This window comes from Rhinatrema bivittatum, chromosome 19 (assembly GCF_901001135.1).
Source record: "Rhinatrema bivittatum chromosome 19, aRhiBiv1.1, whole genome shotgun sequence".
In the NCBI taxonomy this organism is placed as follows: Eukaryota; Metazoa; Chordata; class Amphibia; order Gymnophiona; family Rhinatrematidae; genus Rhinatrema; species Rhinatrema bivittatum.
The window spans coordinates 20,383,946-20,405,802 of record NC_042633.1 but is presented as its reverse complement, the minus strand read 5'-3'; the positions used below and the strand labels follow the sequence as shown (position 1 = coordinate 20,405,802).

Below are 21,857 nucleotides of genomic sequence, written 5' to 3'. Positions count from 1 at the left end.
CAGCCTAACACCACGGCTTCCTCTATTTTTATTTTTTCCAGACCTCCAGCAGCAGACACTCAAAGGAAGAAGAAATAAAACTAAATACTTCCCTGCTTCTGGATGTTGGCAGCTGACAGCTGAGAATAATGTGGACCCAGAGGGGGGTGAGGGAAACAGGACCCCTGGCTTTCACTCCCCTCCGGAAGACAAGGGCTGAGCCAGAACAGGGATCACCAATCCCCCGCTCGCTCTGCTCTACCCGAGGGATGGCCCATGAAGGAACCTAACACCTCGGGGAGTCCTCTTCCTAGGAATCTTCTTTCTTTCAGACTTAAACTCCAGACTGCAGGTTTGCACCTCTACCATCTGCTGGAGTCAGAGAAATACTGAGGGACTGCAGGTGGGCACTCTCGGTTATGTAGCAGTGCCTGAAAGATTTTTAGTCTCTGCCGCCATCTGCTGGAAAGGATGCAAAACCCACTCGTCTGGACTGATCTGGGCTATGAACAGGAACGATGTCATAACGAGGGAGGTCCCCCCCCCCCCCCTTTCATTCCATATGGCCCAGCGTCTGGCAACCTAGTCCTAGAGGCACACCTAACCAGGCCACAATTAATATGCACGAGAGAGACCGGGATATGCTGGGCTCCAAAATAATGTATGTAAATCTACCTCGGGCATATTCATTACGGATATGCGGAAAATCCGACCAGTTAAGTGGACCCAGGGCTGGTGCTTCCATTAAGCAAACTAGGAAGTTGCCTAGAGCGGCAGACTTTTGGGGGTGGCAAACTCCAGCCAGCGAGAGGCCTAGGGAAACCCTGTCCTGCATTAAAATATCATTCAAGACCTCTCGCTTTTCTCCTCCTCTTTCCTTTGAATTATCTTATTTCACTGTTAATGCTATTGCGTTTCTCTTTTTCTGGTGGGCTCCCGCTACCGTATTTCCTCTCCATCTCTGCCGTATGCAGTGTTTGGATAGCAGGACCGCAGACCTTCCCCCCGTTGGCATTCGTAGAACATGACTCTTTTGTGACGGAGCTCAGTCACCGCTTTAATCCGTACAGGGCAGAAAGACAGAATGAAGAGTCAACCAGTCAGGAGAGGACCCGCAGACGTCAGCTGCCCCAAGAGACTGCAGTAGAAGCGGGAAGAGGGGAAGCCATCTAGGAGCTCTGAAGTTGGGTGTGGGCATACAATGGGGGAGGGAGCAGGGAAGGGGCGGGGGTTGGGATTTCTGGACGCTGCTGTGACATTTGTACAAGTGCCCCCCTTTGGCAGATGCATGAAGACGGATCCTGTCCTATTGTTACCGGCAAGGAAAATACTTGGGAGACCAGAAATATAGAGACAGCTGCGTGCTACCCTCCCGGCCTGGTTCTTCTGATCTGGATTGGCCACTGCTGGAAACAGGAGCCAGGGCCTGATGGACCCTTGGTCTGACCCAGTACAGCACACGTTCTTGTTTGTCCCTGCTGCGCTCCCCATGCTTTTCGGCCCCGTCTCGGTCCTGCCCTCCCCTCCTCCCGTCACTCTAGGAACCTGCAGGGGGGGGGGGGGGGCGGGCAAAACCCCAGAGGACTAGAGGAGCGCTGCCCAGCTTCATGACTCCTAAGCTCTTTTCGGGTGTCCAGGCTTGAGCTTACAGTGGGGATGGCAGGGTGGAAGGTTCCAGAGACAGAGAAGCATTGCCCAGGCTCGGGCCCTCTCTCTTACTTATGTGGTTTCTGGCTGCCATTCATTCATTCATTCATTCATTCATTTAAAGACTTTTATATACCGAAGATCATGTACTGGTACATATCGCTTCGGTTTACATATAACCAGATTGTTAATTACCATGGATATGGTGTACATAGAACAAAGATTGAATTGTGGGGGGTTTTTTTGCCACAAAGACTAACAAATCAAGTTTTGCTTCTGGGCATGAGAATGGAGATCGAACGAGAGAAGCTCATGAAATAGACAAAGGTGACCGGTGGCTCCATCACTTCTCGCTTTCGGTGCAGTTGTGGGGAAAGGGGGACACAGGCAGATCGCTGGAAGGGAAGCCTCACCCTTGCTTGGAACAGGCCGGTAAATTCTTCTGTGAAAACTCCCCGAGGCTTTTCGCCCATTCGCATGGCTCTGGGGACACTGGTAAAGAAGACCCTAAGATGGGGGGAAACCCCACCCCCCCAACTATGCTTGCGTGTGAACTGCTCTACCACACAATTACATTCGTTTCATTAAAATCCTCTTATCTTAGTAAGAGTGACCTCAAGAGCTGCCTTTGAGTCTCTCCTGGGGGCAGGAGACTGGGGTGTACACATGCTCAAGAGTCCCTTGCAGGGGATGCTCGTGCTGGGGTTAACTCCACTAAGGGCTCCCTTCGAACACTTGCAGGATGCGAGGGCTCCTGGGAGAGACGCCGAGAGGGAAACCCCAGAAATATGCGCGCAGGCGTTACCCACAGGGAGGCACGGAGCAGAGAGACACACACACACGCATGCGGATGCATCACAGGAGGGAGTCACTCTTACCACGGCTAGCTCATAGTCCCAAGATGAACCTGGTGCTATAGCGATTCAATGATTCTCCAATAATCTTGTTTAATTATTTAAATGGCTCCTTCATGGAGCAGCCATGTTTGAAGAGTCACGAATGCCAACACAAACACACACACACGGATCCTATGCCTCAATGCAGCATGGAGAATGATGTCCTGTCACTGATACACACATGGGACTACTATTCCCACCTCCTCTGCCCACTTCCTGGTGCAATGGCACAGACTTCGGCTGATCTCTAGCATTCCCTTCACTTCTCCATAACCAGGAATCGTTTCTGCCTGTACCAGGCTTTACCCCTCACTCCCCCAACCCCTGAGGATCCTCTGTGCCCCTCCCAGGCTTTACCCCTCACTCCCCCACCCCTGAGGATCCTCTGTGCCCCCTCCCAGGCTTTACCCCTCACTCTCACACCCCTGAGGATCCTCTGTGCCCCTCCCAGGCTTTACCCCTCACTCCCCCACCCCCGAGGATCCTCTGTGCCCCCTCCCAGGCTTTACCCCTCACTCCCCCACCCCCGAGGATCCTCTGTGCCCCTCCCAGGCTTTAGCCCTCACTCCCCCACACCCGAGGATCCCCTGTGCCCCCCCCCCAGGCTTTACCCCTCACTCCCCCACCCCTGAGGATCCTCTGTGCCCCTTCCAGGCTTTACCCCTCACTCCCTCACCCCTGACGATCCTCTGTGCCCTCCCCAGGCTTTACCCCTCACTCCCCCAACCCTGAGGATCCTCTGTGCCCTTCCCAGGCTTTACCCCTCACTCCCCCAACCCTGAGGATCCTTTGTGCCCCTGCCCAGGCTTTACCCCTCACTCCCCCACCCCTGAGGATCCCCTGTGCCCCTCCCAGGCTTCAGCCCCTCACTCCCCCACCCCTGAGGATCCCCTGTGCCCTTCCCAGGCTTTACCCCTCACTCCCCCACCCCTGAGGATCCTCTGTGCCCCCCTCCCAGGCTTTACCCCTCACTTCCCCACCCCTGAGGATCCTCTGTGCCCCCCTCCCAGGCTTTACCCCTCACTTCCCCAACCCTGAGGATCCCCTGTGCCCCCCTCCCAGGCTTTACCCCTCACTCCCCCAACCCTGAGGATCCTCTGTGCCCCTCCCAGGCTTTACTCCTCACTCCCCCACCTCTGAGGATCCTCTGTACCCATCCCCAGCTTTTTTGCCTTCACCGCTTACTCTAAAAGGCCCTACCATGCCATCTACTATCCTTGTCGCTAAGAAAATGTTTTTGGCTATCTGGCACCAATATGTCCAGAGGTTCTTTCTTAGAGTTAGAAGCTGGGACTTAATTTTTGAAAGATGGAAAAGTGAAAGTGGGTTTTTATGAGTCAGTGTATTCTTAGTTGCTGGAGATGGGAATGGCCTCACCGGAACCTAACAACCCCCTGGGAGGAACTGGAGATCTCTATTCTCTTTTTCTTTTTATATACACTCCAGACTGCAGGTTGTAACACCATCTACCATCTGCTGGAGACAGAGAAATACCGAGGGACTGCAGGTGGCACCCCGGGTCACGTACAGTGTCAGTGAAACTTTCTCTGTCTCCATCTGCTGGCAGGGAGGCAAAACTCAGGATTCTGGATTATCTAGTATGTACAGGGAATATGTATTATCTGGCAGTGTTGTACATTTTATTGTTGTTTAATAAAAAATTTAAAGCCAGAGTCTACCCTCTGTCTTCAACCTCATATTATGACTTCTTGTTCTAGAGTTGCCTGTCCGCTGAAAAATATTTGTGCACCAAGCAATCAGATTCTACTGTGGGTGATGGCAAAGCATGCCCTTCTTCCAAACATGCCTGCTCCCAGTGATGGCACCCAAAGAGCCAGGTCAGGAATTCCCACAACACGAGATGCAACAGCTCTCAGCCTGCAACTCTGAAAAAGCTCCTAGAGAGTGAGAGCAGTCAGGAACTGTGCGAGAGCAGAGCAGAGCAAGCAAATAAAGACTCCAGCCGCAGTGAGGATTCCCCTCGTCTTTATTTAAAACTGACACAGCGCACCAGGGTAAGAGGACATGCGTGTCCAGCCGCTCGGCTGCCTCCATCAAGTGCAACCCTCATAGCAGCTAGATGCAGAAGAACTCTCCAGCTGTGGCCCGGGATCGAGTAAGTCACACAAAGAGGGCTGCAAGGAGAGGTCTCACAAATTGCACTGAATAAAAATACACAACTCCTTGCTCCAATTTCAGGTTCTCAAGCAAACAAACTAACAAAACCATCCAAGAAAGAAATGACAATCAAAAGAGGGCTCAGGAGGGCGGCCATCTTGGTTTTCTGATCCTTTAGAATGACGCCAGCCCTCCCGCTTTGAGCAGGAGGAAGCATCCCAGGCAGAAAAAGAGGGGGCAATTTGCAAAATACGCTTGGTACCTACATTTCTGTAGGTACTTTTTAGGCCCCTAAATTTAGGAGTTCAGCTCGAGCTGGTTTTCAACACGGCCCGATTCAGGGGGTCGGACACCGAAATCCTTTGACAAGTGATCCCCAACAGGTTTTGCTGTGGCCATTCATGGACAATCAGGCCACAAATCTTGGAAACGGGTGACCCGTGTTGCACGCTCAAGAGAGGGACGACCGTGCAGAGCTGGAACCCTTAACTGGGATAAATGTACCGGGATCCCTTTTTATCCTCTGAACCGGGATAGGAACGAATGCCAGGATCCATTACCCCCCTCCTCCCCGGAACTGTCAGAACGAGCCGAACTAACTGCAGTCAGGAAACCTTCAAAAATCAACTGCCGCTGAGTGGAAAAGCGCAATTTCCCCCCCCCCCCCCCCCCCCCCCCCCAACAAAAAACAAAAAAAAAAAACAGGCTAAATTGCCCCAAGATACGACTTAGTGTCAACAAGAAACCGAGGAATTAAAAAAAGAAAACCAGCACTCGCCCTCTCCCTGATGCTCTAAGATAGAGCACAATCAAAAAATACATTGTTTTCCTTGTTAAAAGGAAAGATCTCACAATCAAAATCGTACTTCAAGTCCAAAAATACACAGAAAAAAAAAAAACAAACAACTAAACTTTTCAATAAATAAATTGTTAAAAATCTACTCTTTTCCCGTCAACATTTCGATAGAAGAGCCCAGGGTAACCCCCGCTCGTCAGGGGGGGGGGGGGGCCCTGATTGCTGCTGCTACACTTCTAGCCAACATTTTATTCATTTATTTTTAAATGTTCTCAGTCCTGTGGTCCCCTTCCCACTTCTTCCTTTCGTTAGCGCCCACCCGAAAACGAACCAACGAAAGCTTTCAGAAGCGCCGCCTGCTTTGTGTGTCCCCCCCCCCCCCTGCCGCTAGGGATCTCAGTACAGTGGGGGGGGAAGGGGGGCGCCGCGGTGCTGAGCTTCACCGCAGCCCCTCCCCCCCTCCCTCTCCCCCCACCTCGCGGACGTGGCTGCACGTAAAGCGCCGAGAATAGCGCGGAAGGCCGAGAAGTGGCTCCTCATCCCATTGGGGGGGGGGGGGGGGGGCCAGTGCACTGGGCTACAAAAGCCAGAGTAGATGCAGGTCTCCTTCAAAGAAAAACGTCAGCTCTGTAAACGTAAGCTCTTAGAAATCTGTCAGTGGGGAGAGCTTAAAAACCCACCCCCCCAAAAAAAAACCCAGGGTCAGAGTGAGATAGAAAAGCTTGGAGCAGTGCATGGCTTGAGAGGATGCCCAACAGAACAAGGGTCGAGACGTCACGTCCCCCTCGTGCGCTGCTAAGCAATTAACGTTCCGCGCCGAACAGGTTCTTCGTTCGCGTTGGCTTCCGCCATCCAAGGAAGGAGTCTTCGTTTCGCTGCGCGCGCTGTGCTTTTTTTTAAGTTAAGACAAACTGCATTCTTGAGTTGTCCATCGTCCGACCTTGCAAGCAAACTTCCGTTCAAAGAAAGGAGAGTTTGGGTTTGCGAGCGGCGGCGCTCCAGAAGGGACCGGGGAGTTCCAGGACTGGATGGCGATCTTGAGGGGGAGAGAGAGAACGAGAGATCATGTGGCAGAGAGGAGAAAGTGGGAGGAGAGAGAGAAACAGGGAGGTGGGGGGGGGGGGGGGGAAAATCGGAAAGAGGAAGGGAGAAGCTCCAAGGACTCTCTTGCTGAAGGGCATGCAAAACTACGATGCTCGCCTGGAAGCATCAGAGCAGACGAAAGGACGATCCGCAGAGGGATGGGAAACATAGGGTTAAAATGTCAAAGCTTGGACCGCGTTACCATCGGCATCTCCCCTTTTTCTCATGCTCCATATCCCTCCTCTCTCGCTCTCCTCAGTCTCTGGGCGCTCCGAGCAAACATCTCCCCTCGTTCTCTCCCTCAGCCCTTGGCCAAGCTGCCCTCGCCCGCTCCTTCTTCACAAGCTGACGCTGCGGTGGTGCCTGAAGTGACTCTGCCCACGCCGCTGCTCCTGCGGCTCGGGCCTCACCTCCTCGCTGCTCAAGCTGGCCACGTCCAACAGCCCCAAGAGGTGCTCCACTGAGTCGAACTTCTGCAGGTCCGAGGCCACCGTCTGGAGGCTCAGCACGGAGACCGTGTCCGAGGAGGAGCAGTCGGCCCCTGCCGAGGGGCAGAGGGAGCCCGACTCGGCCCCCACCGGGGAGGCCCGGCGGGATATGAGGCGCTGGAGGCGCCGGGCGTGGATCTGCTCGCTGATCTGCTCCAGGTTGCGCAGGGCCACTGAATAGCGCGTTTTGGCCTGGGACACCTTCAGCTCCAGCTCGGTCACTTTTGCCTTGTGCTCCTGCCAGGAGGGAAAGAAAAAAAAAAAAGAAAATTGGACCATGAGGCACTTGGTTGGGTCCTGTCCCTCAAACTTAGCACTTCACCAGGACATCTCCGGTCCCTCCAACCCTTCCCTCCTGGGCCATTTCCAGCCTACATTCTGCCCCTGCTGGGAGTCTTCACCTCTCAAAGCTTCCCGTGCTGCTCAATAACTCTCCGCAGCCCTGGCTCAATCCTTCTCATCTGCACTTACAGTTGGGTTGGGTTCATCCAGGCAATCCCAACGGCTCCGCCTCTCTGGTTTCCTCTACCTTTTTATCCCATCCCTCTTTCCTTGGAGCTGGAACACTCCCTCCCGAACCTCATTCCCCGAGCTGGAATCACACCCCGACATTTCATTCCCCCCCATCTTCCTTCATCCTGCTCCTCCCGGTCCCGTCTGCTGCCCCCCCTTCTGCCCAGGACCCCCCCAAATCTCTCCCCTCCTACTGGTTTCCCCCTCTTCCGCTGCAGTCTTTACCTCGCAGCCCCTCGGTTTCTGCTCTACAGCAGCCGATTCAGAAGCCAGCCAAGTTGGGGGTTTTCAGGGAACCCGGGACGAACATGCGCGCGAGAGAGGCTGGCGTACAATGGGAAACGGAGCACGCAAATCTCTCACATGAACGTTCGGTACGGACCTCCTGAAAGGCTGGGCTGGGCTAGAGCAGGCGAATCTCAGCGGGCTCGCACCTTGCGGGAGGGGCTGTCCCTCTTTCCGTGTTCGAAACTGTCATCTGCTCATCCGATCAGATGCCACCTTCCCCCCACCTGTCTGAAGTGGTTTATTCCGGTAAAACTCCCTCATCCCTCTTCTCCCGGCTCCCCTTTCATCTTGAAGCAGATTTCCTCAACCTAGAGCCTTCTGTCTGCATGTATCGGGGGGGGGGGGGGGGGGGGTCTCCCCATTGGACAAGTCGGACAGGAGAGGGTCTGACATTTCCAGCCAGATCTCTCCAGGGGGGGGATGGGCTCCCATCCATGCGCCGGGGAATCGGCACCACGAGCAGTACGCGATTACAAAACCCACCTTCTTAAATGTCACACCGTTAGCGTACACGCCTCCAGCGCACTTTTAAAGTGCCTTCACTCTCCTCGACCATCGTCAGTTTGAGCTTTACCCGCTGTGCTCGGCTCAGGCCTTTGCTCAACTGAATCTCTCTGCTCTCCTTCCTCCAGACCTTTGAGGCCTGACACACTGGGCTCTCTCGCCCTCACTGTCCCTTCTGGGCCCGGGTTTCTCTTGTTATACTTCCCGCCCCTCTCAGCACTTGGGGGTCGTTTTAGCCCTATGAATTGTCCATTGGTGGAACCCCTTCGGCCTCACTCCCCTCTCCCCAAGATCCTGCCAATAATGCCCCTTCTGGACAAGTCACTGGTGAGAGCTCAGCTGGTGCGCTGGTTCCAGTTTTTGCCTCGAGATGGGAGAAGACCTCGCTCACCTCCAAGATCTGGTTGAACTGGGCCTTTAGCTCGAAGTAGGGCTTGCTCTTGACGATGACCCTCTTCAGGGACTTCTGCAGGGCTTGCACCTTGGCCTCGGCCTGCTGGCACTGCTGGGTGACCTGCTGGTGCTCCCGCTCGCTCCGCAGCCGCTCCTCCTCCGCCTCATTCACCTGCCCGCGGGGGAAGGAGGGAGCAGTGGTCAATACAGAACCACATCTCTCTCTCACGCCTGAATATTTGGGCCTGGCGGTTCCCTACGACGGCTCTGGGAGTTGACTGGGGGTACTGGCTCGCAGGTCCCCTGCGGTTTTCTCTCATTTGCATTCCCCTCAAAACCCCAGCCACTGCAGTGCTGGCCACAAATCATGGCTCCCTGTGGAACCTGGTAGGCGTGTACCCCCCCCCCCCCCCCCCGAATCCCTCCTGCAGGTATTGCCAGCATTCAACGGCTGGGATTTTCAACCCCACTGAGAGATGTGGACTTTGGGCCGATGCTACTAGATCAGCAAACCAGCCGGCGCGCTCTGTGTCTCCTTTCCTCTCCCATTCTGTTTCTACGTCCCCACAAGCTCACCTGATTCCATCGCCTAGAATATGGAACATCCCCCTTGCACCACCATTCAAAGTCACCGACCACCTCTCACAGCCCCCCACCCCCATCAAATTGCACCATACAATCACGACAACCGCACACAGCCGCCATCACACACCTATCTGAGGCCGTCGTGAAACAAACTTCCCTCACTCGCACAGAAATGGCTGCCCTCCCTGACCTTGCTGGTGGCATGGTTCAGCATCTCCTGCCAGGTGGGGTCCAGCCGGTTCTTGTCAGCCATCAGGCCTTGCTCGGCCACGAAGACCATCTCCCGCGCGGCGTTGTGCATGCTGACCGCTCGCTCGAAGCGCAGGGCTGCCTTCTGCGTTTCCTGCTGGGCCTTGACAGGCCGGAGGTGAAGGAAAAAAAAATAAGAGCGTGAGGGAAGGGAGCCCAAGCATGAGGGTGTGGAGGGACAGTGAGAGACAGAATAAGGAAGAGGAGAAGGGAAAACGGGAAGACTGACAAAGACAGATAAAAGGGGAAAAGCTAGACATGAGCAAGGAGGACCAAACCAGAGATGGGGACAGCATGGCAATGGAAGAAAAGAAACAGGAGGAAGGAGGGAAAGAACGGCTGGACCTGCTATTGGGTTACGCGTGCTGGGAGGAGGTGCTTGACTCTCTGTCTAAAGAATTCAAGATAAGAGGGGGTTTCCTGACTCTTGCATGATCTGTCTGATAGCCGAGTGGCAGCAGAGGTCCGAGGCCTGGTGCAAGGGTGCGCTCGTCGTGCACGTGGGTGGGCGCTCAAAGGGCGTCTTACCTCTTTGGTCAGCCGGCGGGCTTCATAGTACGGCCTGGCCTTCTCGATGCAGTTCCCCAGCTGAGACCCCTGGGCATTCAGTTTCCTGGCCGACTCGGTCAGAATCCGCCGGTACGTGGTCCGGGCTTCCTGCGAAAGCGGAGATGTGAACGTCGTTTCCCTCCCAAGAGCTCCTGCTTCAATCCGAAGCCCCCTTACTCGAGGAGACCAAACATTGGCTCCCTCCGTCCTCTCGGCCCCAGCACTTCTGCCAGGGGCATTCCCGGGCCTTACTAGTGTCACTCGAGGCAGGAGGCTCTTAGCCACCCCTGAAAACTTGCATTCAAACGTTCAGTAGGGCTAGGCCGGGACCGCTGCTTTCCAGCTGCTTCTCAGCGCGCAGGCTCGCCGCGCTTGAGGAAGGGGCTCATTTTCTGCGTTCAGCGCCCCCCTGTGCCCGCCAAGATGGAGGCAGGTCACCCAATTCCATTCTCGCGTTCCCAGCACAGGCATCCTGGAGGACGGTGCTACGCCGGCTTCAGCGGCAGTGGGAGGCGTGACCCAAGTTCAGATACTGCTCTCAGCTTTATAAGCCCCACTGGGACTGGGAATCCCAGTCACTGTTATACAGTAACACAGCAAAATGACGGCAGACCAACTGGCCCCCAGTCTGTCCAGCTGGAAAGTCTCACTCTCGGGTAGATGATTATATAAATTGCCACACACAAACCAACATCGGCTTGTTCGCCATATCCCCCCCCCCCTCCCCCCATCCAGGTCTTTCACCCAACTCTGCTCGCCCCACTGCCCTCCAAATCTGTTCCAACAATATTTAAATCCCCTCCGTGGCATCCACTGGCTGTAAGGTGGTGGGAGGGGGTAGGAACAGAAGAGGAACTACTTCTCAGGCCCTGCTGCCCTGACTAGTTAAGCCCATGGGCTGACAAGATCCGGAGACAGCCATGCGGCCTCCACACTCACATCCAGCTGCAGCTCCACGCGGTTGATCTCCTCGCTGGCTTGGTTTAGCTGTTCCAGCTCCTCCTGTGGAAGAGAGGGGGGGAGGGAGAAACAGAGACACTTCTAAGGCTCGGTTCTGAGTCAGTCGATCTTGCTCCCATGCATCTGGGTCCCACCCACTGCCCACTCCCCCAGGAATTAGTGCAGCGAGGCCCGATGGCGGAAACAGGCCCAGACTGCTTCGGAGGACATTACTAATCTGCTGTTCAAGAATAAGCAGGAAAACACTTCATCTTTCAGAAACAGGAAATGAAGGAGCCAGGGCTGGTCTGGTGATTCATGCAGAAAGGAAAATTGGTTCTTACCTGCTAATTGTCGCTCCTGTAGTACCACGGATCAGTCCAGACTCCTGGGGTTATTCATCCCTGCCAGCAGATGGAGACAAATTTTACTGAAGTTTCTCAGTATTGACCTGTACCCAAGCATAAAGACTGTATACCAAAACTTAAGACTTGATGATAAATTCCTAACTTTTCCCTCAAGAACCGGGTGATGGTGACCTCTTTAGAAGTGTTAACATATAAAAACCGAAAAGTATGAACCCAAACAAGACTGCGTTCTATGCCAAGAAAAGAGCAGACAACTCTCCTCCTTCACGGATTGGGCGGGACTCTGGACTGATCTGTGGTACTACAGGAATGAAAATTAGCAGGTTTAAGAACCAATTTTCCTTTCCCTGTACTTATCCAGATCAGTCCAGACTCCTGAGATGTACCTAAGCTCCCTAACGAGGGTGGGACCTGGAGAGTCCCGCTCGCAAAACACTCTCACTAAAAGACCTGGATGCCGGATCCCCAACTTCCACGTCGCTGCCCTGCAAATCTCTTGTGGAGAAACCTGCTGAGCCTCCGCCCACGAGGCTGCCTAAGAACACGTCGATAGGGCTCTCAAACCATCAGGAACCGGTCAACCCTTAGCGATCTATGACAAACCAATGGCCTCCTTAAGCCAACGCGCAACAGTGGTCTTAGATGCTTGACAACCTCTTTTCAAACCGCTCCACAAAACAAATAGGTGATCCGACCTTCTAGTCAGTAGTCACCTTCGGATACCTCAACAAGGATCTCCACACGTCTAAGAGCCTAAGCTCCCTTACATGGGGTAGAGATGAGTCCATCTCAGGAAAGGCTGGGAGCTCCACTGTCTGATTCACATGAAACACTGAGACCACCTTAGGCAGAAAAGAAGGTCCCGTACATGACACCCCCGAGTCTGAAATCTGCAGGAAAGGATCCCAGCAAGACAAAGCCCGTAACTCTGAAATTCTTCTAGCTGAAAATATGGCCACAAGGAAAACGACCTTAACGGTTAAATCTTTAAAAGTTGCTCTCCTTAACGGTTCGAAGGGAGCCTCACACAAACCTCTGAGGACAAGATTAAGGTTCCAGGATGGACAAACTCTCCTTACCGGAGGATGTGAATTCTTTGCACCCCCCCCCCCCCAGAGAAACCAAGTAACATCAGGATGAGTGGACAGAGGAAACCCCTCTGCTTTACCTCAGAGACAACCTAGAGCAGCCACCTTGACCCTGCGAGAGTTAAAGGCAAACCTTTGACCAAACCCTCCTGAAGAAAGGGCAAAATATGAGACGCCATAGCTTTGAGAGCTTGTACCCCATTAGCAATATATCAGGTCTCAAAAACCTTCCAGACCCGCACATACAAAAGAGATGTAGACTTTCGCCTAACCTGTAACATAGTAGTAATAACTGCTTCAGGATACCACCTGCGTCTCAAGCGCCACCTCTCAAAAGCCAGGCCACTAGACAAAAGTGTGCTGCCTGATCTGAAAATATGGGGCCCTGATGAAGAAGATCCGCTAGATGGCCGAAGCATAGCAGTCTGTCCATGGCCAAGTTGATGAGATCCACAAACCAAGGCCAACGGGGCTACTCTTGGGCCACCAAAATTACATCTCCTGGATGTTTCTCTATCTGTCGCAACACCTTGGCTACTAGAGGCCAAAGAGGAAAAACAAAAAGGAGAACCTCCTAAGGCCAAGGGAGAAACAGAGCATTGATGCCCTCGGCTCCGTGCTCTCTGTCGACTGAAAAACCGAAACGCCTTAGTGTTTTGAAGAGTCACCATTAGATCCACCTGAGGACAGCCCCACTTCTCATGGATGAGCTGCATCGCAATTTCCGACAGCTCCCACTCTCCTGGATCTAACACACTGCGACTCAGAAAATCCACTTGCATGGTGTTGACCCTCGCAATGTGTGACGCCGCTATCCTCTCTAAGTGTTGCTCCGCCCAAAGAATCAACTCCTGAGCCTTGTGGGCTACTGCCCGACTCTTGATTCCTCCCTGCCGGTTGATGTTGGCCATCTTCGTCGCATTGTCCAACAGGACCCTCACTGATCGACCTCTCACTAACGGCAGAAAAGCAAGTACGGCGAAACGCACTGCTCTGGTCTCTAACCGAATGATAGACTAAGAAGCCTCTTTCTTGGACCACCAGCCCTGTGTTGACTGTCGCTGACAAACTGCTCCCCAACCAGACTGTCTGGCATCGGTAGTAAGAATCACCCAATCCAGAACCTCCAGCTCCACACCATGGTCCAGGTTTGAACGAAGGAACCACCAAGACAGACTGTCCCTGCTGACTCCCTCGAGTGGCAGGGGAAGATGAAACTCCTCCGACAGCGGATTCCAACGGGAGAGAAGAGCCTCCTGCAGAGGCCGCATATGCACAAACGCCCACGGCACCAACTCCAAGGTTGAAGCCATAGAGCCCAGGACCTGTAAATAATCCCAGACCATGGGCACCGCCAGTCTCAACAACTGATGAACCTGCCCCTGCAGCTTCTGCACTCTCTCCTCTGTGAGAAACACTCTGCCATCCTGAATATCGAAGCGAGCCCCCAGATACTCTAGGGACTGTGAGGGAACCAGGTGACTCTTTGCCAGGTTCACCACCCAGCCGAGAGACTCGAGCCACCAGAGCACTTTCTGAACTGACTGACGACAGAGGGCCTCCGACTTCGCCCTGATGAACTAGCCATCTAGATAGGGGTGCACCAGAACTCCTTCCCGATGTAAATCTGCCACCACCACCACCATAACCTTGGTGAAAGTGCGTGGTACCGTTGCCAGATCAAACGGGAGAGCCTGAAACTGAAAATGCTGACCCAGAACCATGAACCGCAGAAACAGTTGATGTTCTGAGTGGATGGCTATGTGTAGATACGCGTCTGTCAAAACTAGAGAAGCCAGGAACTCGTCTTTGTGCACTGCCGCTATGACTGATCTCAGGGTCTCCATTTGGAAATGCGGAACTTTCAGAGCTGCATTCACTCTTTTTAAGTCCAGTATTGGGTGAAAGGTGCCTTCCCCTTCTTTGGCATGGAATACCTTCCTGTGCCTCGTTCTTTGTGGGGAATTGGAACTACAGCCCCAAAGTCTGCTCGGGCAGAGGATAAAGCTTCGCCATAGCCCTCCCCACTCTCAAGCCGGCGTCGGGAATACCCCACTCTCAATCCACCAACTTTTTCACGGACTTGTGGTACAGGAAGGTTTTTGCTGGACCCCTCAGCCCATCAAGGACCAGATCAGCCCCTTTCAAGTCAGAGTCCTCTTGAAGAACCTTGAGACTGAGCTCCTGCAGGACCTGAGGAATCAAGGGCCACAGTTCCTCCGATGAAAGAGATGGACCATCCTGGGGTCATCTCCTTCGATAACTGGAATCTCTTCTGGATCCCCCACCTGATCAACAGCCGGTGGCACCCCCATCACATCTGGAGCAGCATCTGAGTCCTCAGACTCATCAACTGCATCTCCTGAACCTGAAGAAAGGCCTAACACACGCCGGACGTGAGAAGGCCGCTTTCTCTTTGCCTGCCCCAGCTTGAGACCCATAACTAGACCCTCTGAAGGCTGGACCTGGGCCCCCAAATGTGGCTCTGCAGCAAACTGCTTTAGCCGAATAGGCCTCATGCAACAAAAGAACAAAATCTGTGGAAAAAGGCCTTGAGGACTGGCTGAGAGGACTCTAGAACCGGGAGAATAGGAAAATCCTCCCCTTCTGGGCCACCCCGGGGACAGCCTCGGAGGGGAATCCTCCCTCCTCCACCCACCAGCATGGCCAAGGCCACCAGAGTATTCAAAACGGCTGCCGTTCCCACGCCGACAGAGAGAGAGAAACCCTGACATGGCACGAACCCCGACGCAATTGAGGAGCAGGAGTGGGAGCCTGTTTCTGCTTTGTCACAGCGGTAGGGCCATCCAACGACCCCTCACTGTCCGACAAACAGCCTGAACACAACCCAGTGCAAACAGGCCGCGACAGAGTCAAGCCACAAGCGCAGCACACTGAACTGCGCACCATCACATACATGGAGGGAAGCTTTCCTGCAACAGCCGCCCACCTCGCACGTTCTGCCACCGTGAAGTCAAAAAGCCCCCTGCCACCCTAACAGGAAGCCAGGAAAGTCGTATTTTAACTTTACCAAGGAGAAAACAACAGTAATACTTCCCTGGGTAGGCTGGAACACAGAGCTGCAAGAGGGAAAGGCTGCTTCGCACAGCCTCAAGCCACCTCAGTGGCCTCGTGAAGGGGAGGGATCTGGACCACCAGTTTGACACTAAATCTGGTGGTCTAAAGGGTCACCAACCCCCAGCTCGTCCGCCTCAACCAAGGGCAATGGTCCCACCAGGACCTAACAACTCCCTGGGAGCAAGGCTCTCTCTCAATCTGAATAATGTTTCTCTGAGTGCAGAACTGCAGGTTTTGCACGATCCACCATCTGCTGGAGACAGAGAAATACCGAGGGACTGCAGGTGGCACCTCGGGTTAAGTAGCAGTGTCAGTAAGACTCTCTCTGTCTCCATCTGCTGGCAGCGAGGCAAAACCCAGGAGTCTGGACTGAACAGGCTACGTACAGGGAAGGACCTGTTTTTCTGTTCCCCGGGTCAGCCAGGGCTGGGGATGCCATAGAAGTGGTGTTTAGAGCCCCAGGGAGGAGGGAGCCCCTGTCATTGCAATACTTAGGATCCAGATTCAGAAGCTCAATAGAATGAAGCATAGTTGGCAGAGAAAACAAGCAGGCATGCTCCTTGGGCCGAGTTTAAATATAAATCCACAATGCTATCACTGCTAAGAGCCGAACCCCGCACCACAGATGAGCCAGAGGGGGGGATTCCGCGGCAATACCCAGACATCCCAAAGTTCCCCCCCCCACCCGGGTGTCACAGGATACTGCCTATGTTAGACACTTCAAAACCCCCAGTAATAAGTGAAAGCATGCTTAGTCTGGGGGCACATAAATAGCCGGACACAAGAAGCCAGTCCCATGCCCCACAGCTTCTGGAATAGAGGACGCCGACGCAGGTGTGAAAGGCTGCCCCCTCTTTGGGGTTAAATCTAAGGACAAAGGTCCTGCAGAGTTTTGGGTTTCAGAGCATGGGCTTTTTTTTCCTTAGCCTCCGCTGCAGGAAAACAGCGGACACACCCCTCCTCTCGCCAACAGGTTAGGGCCCAGATCGGAATTCCGACCCTTAAGACGTCTGATACATTTGAATGCAACCCAGCCTGTGCAATGTCCAGCCACGCCTTGAATCCCTCCCTCCCTCTTTACAGGCTCCTAACTTCGGCAGACTGGCCTGGGCCCCCTTTGCACAAGCAGATTCCACATGAAAACGCTAGCCCCAGGCTTCTGACGCTACATTAACATACAATTGTAATTTATAACCCAGCAAATCACTAACATCATACACTAGGGATTAGGGGGGAAAGTTGGTGAGGGGGAAGAGGTGGTTATCTACTATTCAAGCAATCTGATCTGCTGGCCCCCCCTAGGAAGTCAAATAACACAAGTTCTCACCTGTATCCTGGGATCCAGCTCTTCCTCCTCCTCTGCCTGCTCCTCTTCCTTTCTCTTTGTCTTTGTCCCCATCTCGCAAAACACTTCCCTGGGGGCCTCCAAAGTCATCTGTCCTCTCCCCTCAGCCCCGGGCGTAGGGAGCCGCAGCTCCCCCGGCGGTGTCTCTCTGCCGTCCCTCACCTCCATGCCTCGGCTGCCCCAGCCCTCCCTATGGCTCCCGTGAGAACCCTGCCGGGTTCAGAGAGAAGTGGGTGTCAGACCCCTCACCAAGGCAGAAGCACAGTGCATGAGAGGGAAGGCTCTACGCTTGAGTGGAATCTGTGCTAGCCGTCCTGAAAACATGAGAGCTGATCGCTGGGGCCCTTAACCTTGACTTTAGAGAGGCACCGAGCAGACGATCTGTATCGGGGCTGTGGGATACAGGCAGCGCGAGAGATTTGTATAAGGGGCCCTGGGCCAGAAAGTTCCAAGTGTGAGAGCTATATGCAGAGCCCGGGGTAAGAAAGATAATTCTATATGAGAAATGCAAGTGTCAGTTTATACTATTACCTGGATTTTTAGTTACAAGTAAATATAAATAAGCATGGACTGAAACGTGCTAAGCTTTAGACTGGGAGTCTCGGGGACAACGAGCTATGTATAAGGATGCAGCTTGGAGAGCCAGTTTTATAAATATGAGCATCAGAAATCCACATGCCTGGTCAGCTTCCAAAAAGAGCAGTCCACGTACGAAATACGGATTTCCCGAGTCCCAGATGAGCCAAGCAAGCTGTCACCTGCCCTCCAAGGGTGCTGGAGGAGAAGCATCAAAGGCAGGCGACCAAAAGGTAAGTCCCCAAGGCCCCACCCCCCACCCTCCAGCACCGCCTTAGTCGCTAGTTGCAAAGGTAGGGAGTGTGGCCTTCGCTGCCCTCTGTACATTGCAGAGCACGCCGCAGAAAGGCTGACCCTCTTCCGTCATTTCCGGAGATCTTCGTGGAGGCACTGGAAGAGAAAACACAGATAGGGGACATGTCTGCAGTTACAAAAGTACAGCAGCTGGGGAGGGGACATTGGTGCTTGGAAATCTACCCTCCTCTCACTACCCATATTTGTGTTTTGTGGTGATTTGGAAGATGGTGGAACTCTGCCTTCCCCACTCCCCTACTGCTGCTTCAGTCTATTCGGTTCCCCTGGTAAACAAATTCTTTGCTGACCCCAAAATAGCAAATCCTTGGATATGTAACAAATAATGATAAAACACCTGAAGATACTGTTCACCTGCTAGGTCTAGGCCCATGTCATTATGAACATGTTCCCATGTGACCTGCAATCACATCCACCATCCACAGGCAGGAAGACATCAACCTTCACGTTGTCAGACCCAGACGCGAGCCCCACTTGTGGCTCAGCTCCTAAATTACCATACACTCTATAAAGCAAAGCAGGAGGCAGGGAGTGCAGTAACGTCCCACTGCCAATAAACTCACAAAAGAGGACATGTCAGATAGGCATGGGATGCTACCTCATGTCATAACGACTGAAAATGAACCCCCCTCATCCCCATAACCTGGGGATATATACACAGTGCTGGGCCCCTTATACTGACTGTGTATACACCTCCCTGCGCTCTGTGAACTGTTATATACAGCAGGTCTGTATGTATACACCCCTCTCCTCCCCCATGCATTGGTATATACACAGTGCTGGACCCTTATAATGGCTGTGTATACACCGCTCTGTGCACTGTTATATACAGCAGGACTGTATGTATACACACCTCTCCTCCCCCATGCATTGGTATATACACAGTGCTGGACCCTTACAATGGCTGTGTATACACCGCTCTGTGCACTGTTATATACAGCAGGTCTGTATGTATTCACACCTCTCCTCCCCCATGCATTGGTATATACACAGTGCTGGACCCTTATAATGGCTGTGTATATATACCTCCCCCAATATCCTGTTATATACACAGTGCTGGACCGCTCACGATGGCTGTGTATACACCTCCCTGAACTCTGTGCCCTTATATAAAGCAGGTCTGTATGTATACACCCCTCTCCTCCTCCATGCATTGGATATACACAGTGCTGGACCCTTATAATGGCTGTGTATACACCGCTCTGTGCACTGTTATATACAGCAGGACTGTATGTATACACACCTCTCCTCCCCCATGCATTGGTATATACACAGTGTTGGACCCTTATAATGACTGTGTATATACACCTCCCCCAATCTCCTGTTATATACACAGTGCTGGACCGCTCACGATGGCTGTGTATACACCTCCCTGAACTCTGTGCCCTTATATAAAGCAGGTCTGTATGTATACACCCCTCTCCTCCTCCATGCATTGGATATACACAGTGCTGGACCCTTATAATGGCGGTGTATACACCGCTCTGTGCACTGTTATATACAGCAGGACTGTATGTATACACCCCTCTCCTCCCCCATGCATTGGTATATACACAGTGCTGGACCCTTATAATGGCTGTGTATACACCGCTCTGTGCACTGTTATATACAGCAGGACTGTATGTATACACCCCTCTCCTCCTCCATGCATTGGATATACACAGTGCTGGACCCTTATAATGGCTGTGTATACACCGCTCTGTGCACTGTTATATACAGCAGGTCTGTATGTATACACCCCTCTCCTCCTCCATGCATTGGATATACACAGTGCTGGACCCTTATAATGGCTGTGTATACACCGCTCTGTGCACTGTTATATACAGCAGGTCTGTATGTATACACCCCTCTCCTCCCCCATGCATTGGTATATACACAGTGCTGGACCCTTATAATGGCTGTGTATACACCGCTCTGTGCACTGTTATATACAGCAGGACTGTATGTATACACCCCTCTGCTCCTCCATGCATTGGATATACACAGTGCTGGACCCTTATAATGGCTGTGTATACACCGCTCTGTGCACTGTTATATACAGCAGGTCTGTATGTATATACCCCTCTCCTCCTCCATGCATTGGATATACACAGTGCTGGACCCTTATAATGGCTGTGTATACACCGCTCTGTGCACTGTTATATACAGCAGGACTGTATGTATACACCCCTCTCCTCCTCCATGCATTGGATATACACAGTGCTGGACCCTTATAATGGCTGTGTATACACCGCTCTATGCACTGTTATATACAGCAGGTCTGTATGTATACACCCCTCTCCTCCTCCATGCATTGGATATACACAGTGCTGGACCCTTATAATGGCTGTGTATACACCGCTCTGTGCACTGTTATATACAGCAGGTCTGTATGTATACACACCTCTCCTCCCCCATGCATTGGTATATACACAGTGCTGGACCCTTATAATGGCTGTGTATACACCGCTCTGTGCACTGTTATATACAGCAGGTCTGTATGTATACACCCCTCTCCTCCTCCATGCATTGGATATACACAGTGCTGGACCCTTATAATGGCTGTGTATACACCGCTCTGTGCACTGTTATATACAGCAGGTCTGTATGTATACACACCTCTCCTCCCCCATGCATTGGTATATACACAGTGCTGGACCCTTATAATGGCTGTGTATACACCGCTCTGTGCACTGTTATATACAGCAGGTCTGTATGTATACACCCCTCTCCTCCTCCATGCATTGGATATACACAGTGCTGGACCCTTATAATGGCTGTGTATACACCGCTCTGTGCACTGTTATATACAGCAGGACTGTATGTATACACCCCTCCCCTCCCCTCCCCCATTTCTTGTTATATACTCAGTGCTGGATCCCCCATCCCCATACCTGCAGTTGTCACTTCTCCCCACCGCTCTCCGTTCTTCTCCCACAGCAGCCCCACCCCTCCTCGGCCATCTGTGCCTGGATTGGGAGAGGGGGGAGTAATTCCGTAACTCGCCCAGGAGCCTCGCGCACTAGCCCAGCGCTGACAACCCGAGGGCTTCCCCGCCTCCACCCTCACGCCCTAACGCAGGTCCCGCACGCCCATTGGCTCCCTCGCGCTGCCCAATCGGATTCCTCGCCGGCGAAGAGTGGCACGTCAGGAGGGGGCGCGCGGAGGGGACCTGTGCGCCGTTCCGGCTGCTGCCACCTGCCGGCCGCGCCGAGAACTGCCAGCAGTGGCCAGTTGAGGCGAGGCCCGCGCCGCTGTTGGATGTTGGACTGTACACGGCTTTGGACAACCTGAATGGGCTGGGAAAAAATGTTTGAGATAATTAAATAATGTTTGAAATAATTAAATAATTTTTGAAATAATGTTTGAAATAATTAAATAATTTTTTTTAAATGTATTTTTCTTTCTGAAATGCTGGTGGTTTTCACTTTCCCACTATGGCCAATGGTGGTTTTGTGTCAAGGCATCAACCTAGAACCATTTTGAACTGCTTCCTTTTCACTGTTGTAGCTGGAGTAGAAGATGCATTGACTACCTACCACTGGTCCCTACCTAATGCCTGATATGTTTCTATTTTTTAGAAAAATTACCACTGATTTGCACGAGGGATGGGCACCACCCTGTCATTTGAGGCAGTCTGTAATCTGCAAGCAGAAGAGCCCAAAGGAAAGGGGACACCAAAAGCAACTCTTGCCCTGGGCACCATTTTGGATAGTGACTGCTCTGAGGATGGCTTCCTGCTGCCTGTACTGGAGAGCCCTGTGCATGTGAAGGTGTCGCCAGAGGAGCCCACACCTGTCACATCCATCCTTCACTTTCCATTCCACCTCGTGCAACCCACTTACATACCTAACCCACCCACACTGCAGCCCCCTCGCTCTCCATTCCCCATTCCACTCCACCCTCTCATCAGAGGGTTCCATTTGGTAAGGCAGCCCAGGACGTCCAAGTTCCCAAGCAGGACCTTTTCTGGGCCTGCCAGCGATGAGGAGTCGCCAAAGCCGTCCCAGCTAGTGCTGAGCCAATTTTATCCCATACCCTCACCCCCCTGCCCCTGAAAATCCTCTGTGCTGTGATCGCATGG

General features: G+C 52.9%; 1 protein-coding gene across 1 annotated transcript; it reads right to left on the bottom strand.

Moving 5' to 3' along the window:
- Window positions 1-4,491: 4,491 nt before the first annotated feature.
- SH3BP5L (SH3 binding domain protein 5 like) lies at window positions 4,492-20,855 on the bottom strand. The gene is made up of 7 exons (XM_029585286.1): window positions 20,668-20,855; window positions 16,889-17,872; window positions 11,028-11,090; window positions 10,068-10,196; window positions 9,481-9,642; window positions 8,704-8,877; window positions 4,492-7,244 (listed from the first exon to the last, which is right to left on the bottom strand). The coding sequence occupies exons 2-7, from the start codon at window positions 17,072-17,074 to the stop codon at window positions 6,858-6,860; spliced, it is 1,101 nt and encodes a 366-aa protein (XP_029441146.1). The 5' UTR covers window positions 17,075-17,872; window positions 20,668-20,855; the 3' UTR covers window positions 4,492-6,857.
- Between the last annotated feature and the right edge of the window lie 1,002 nt (window positions 20,856-21,857).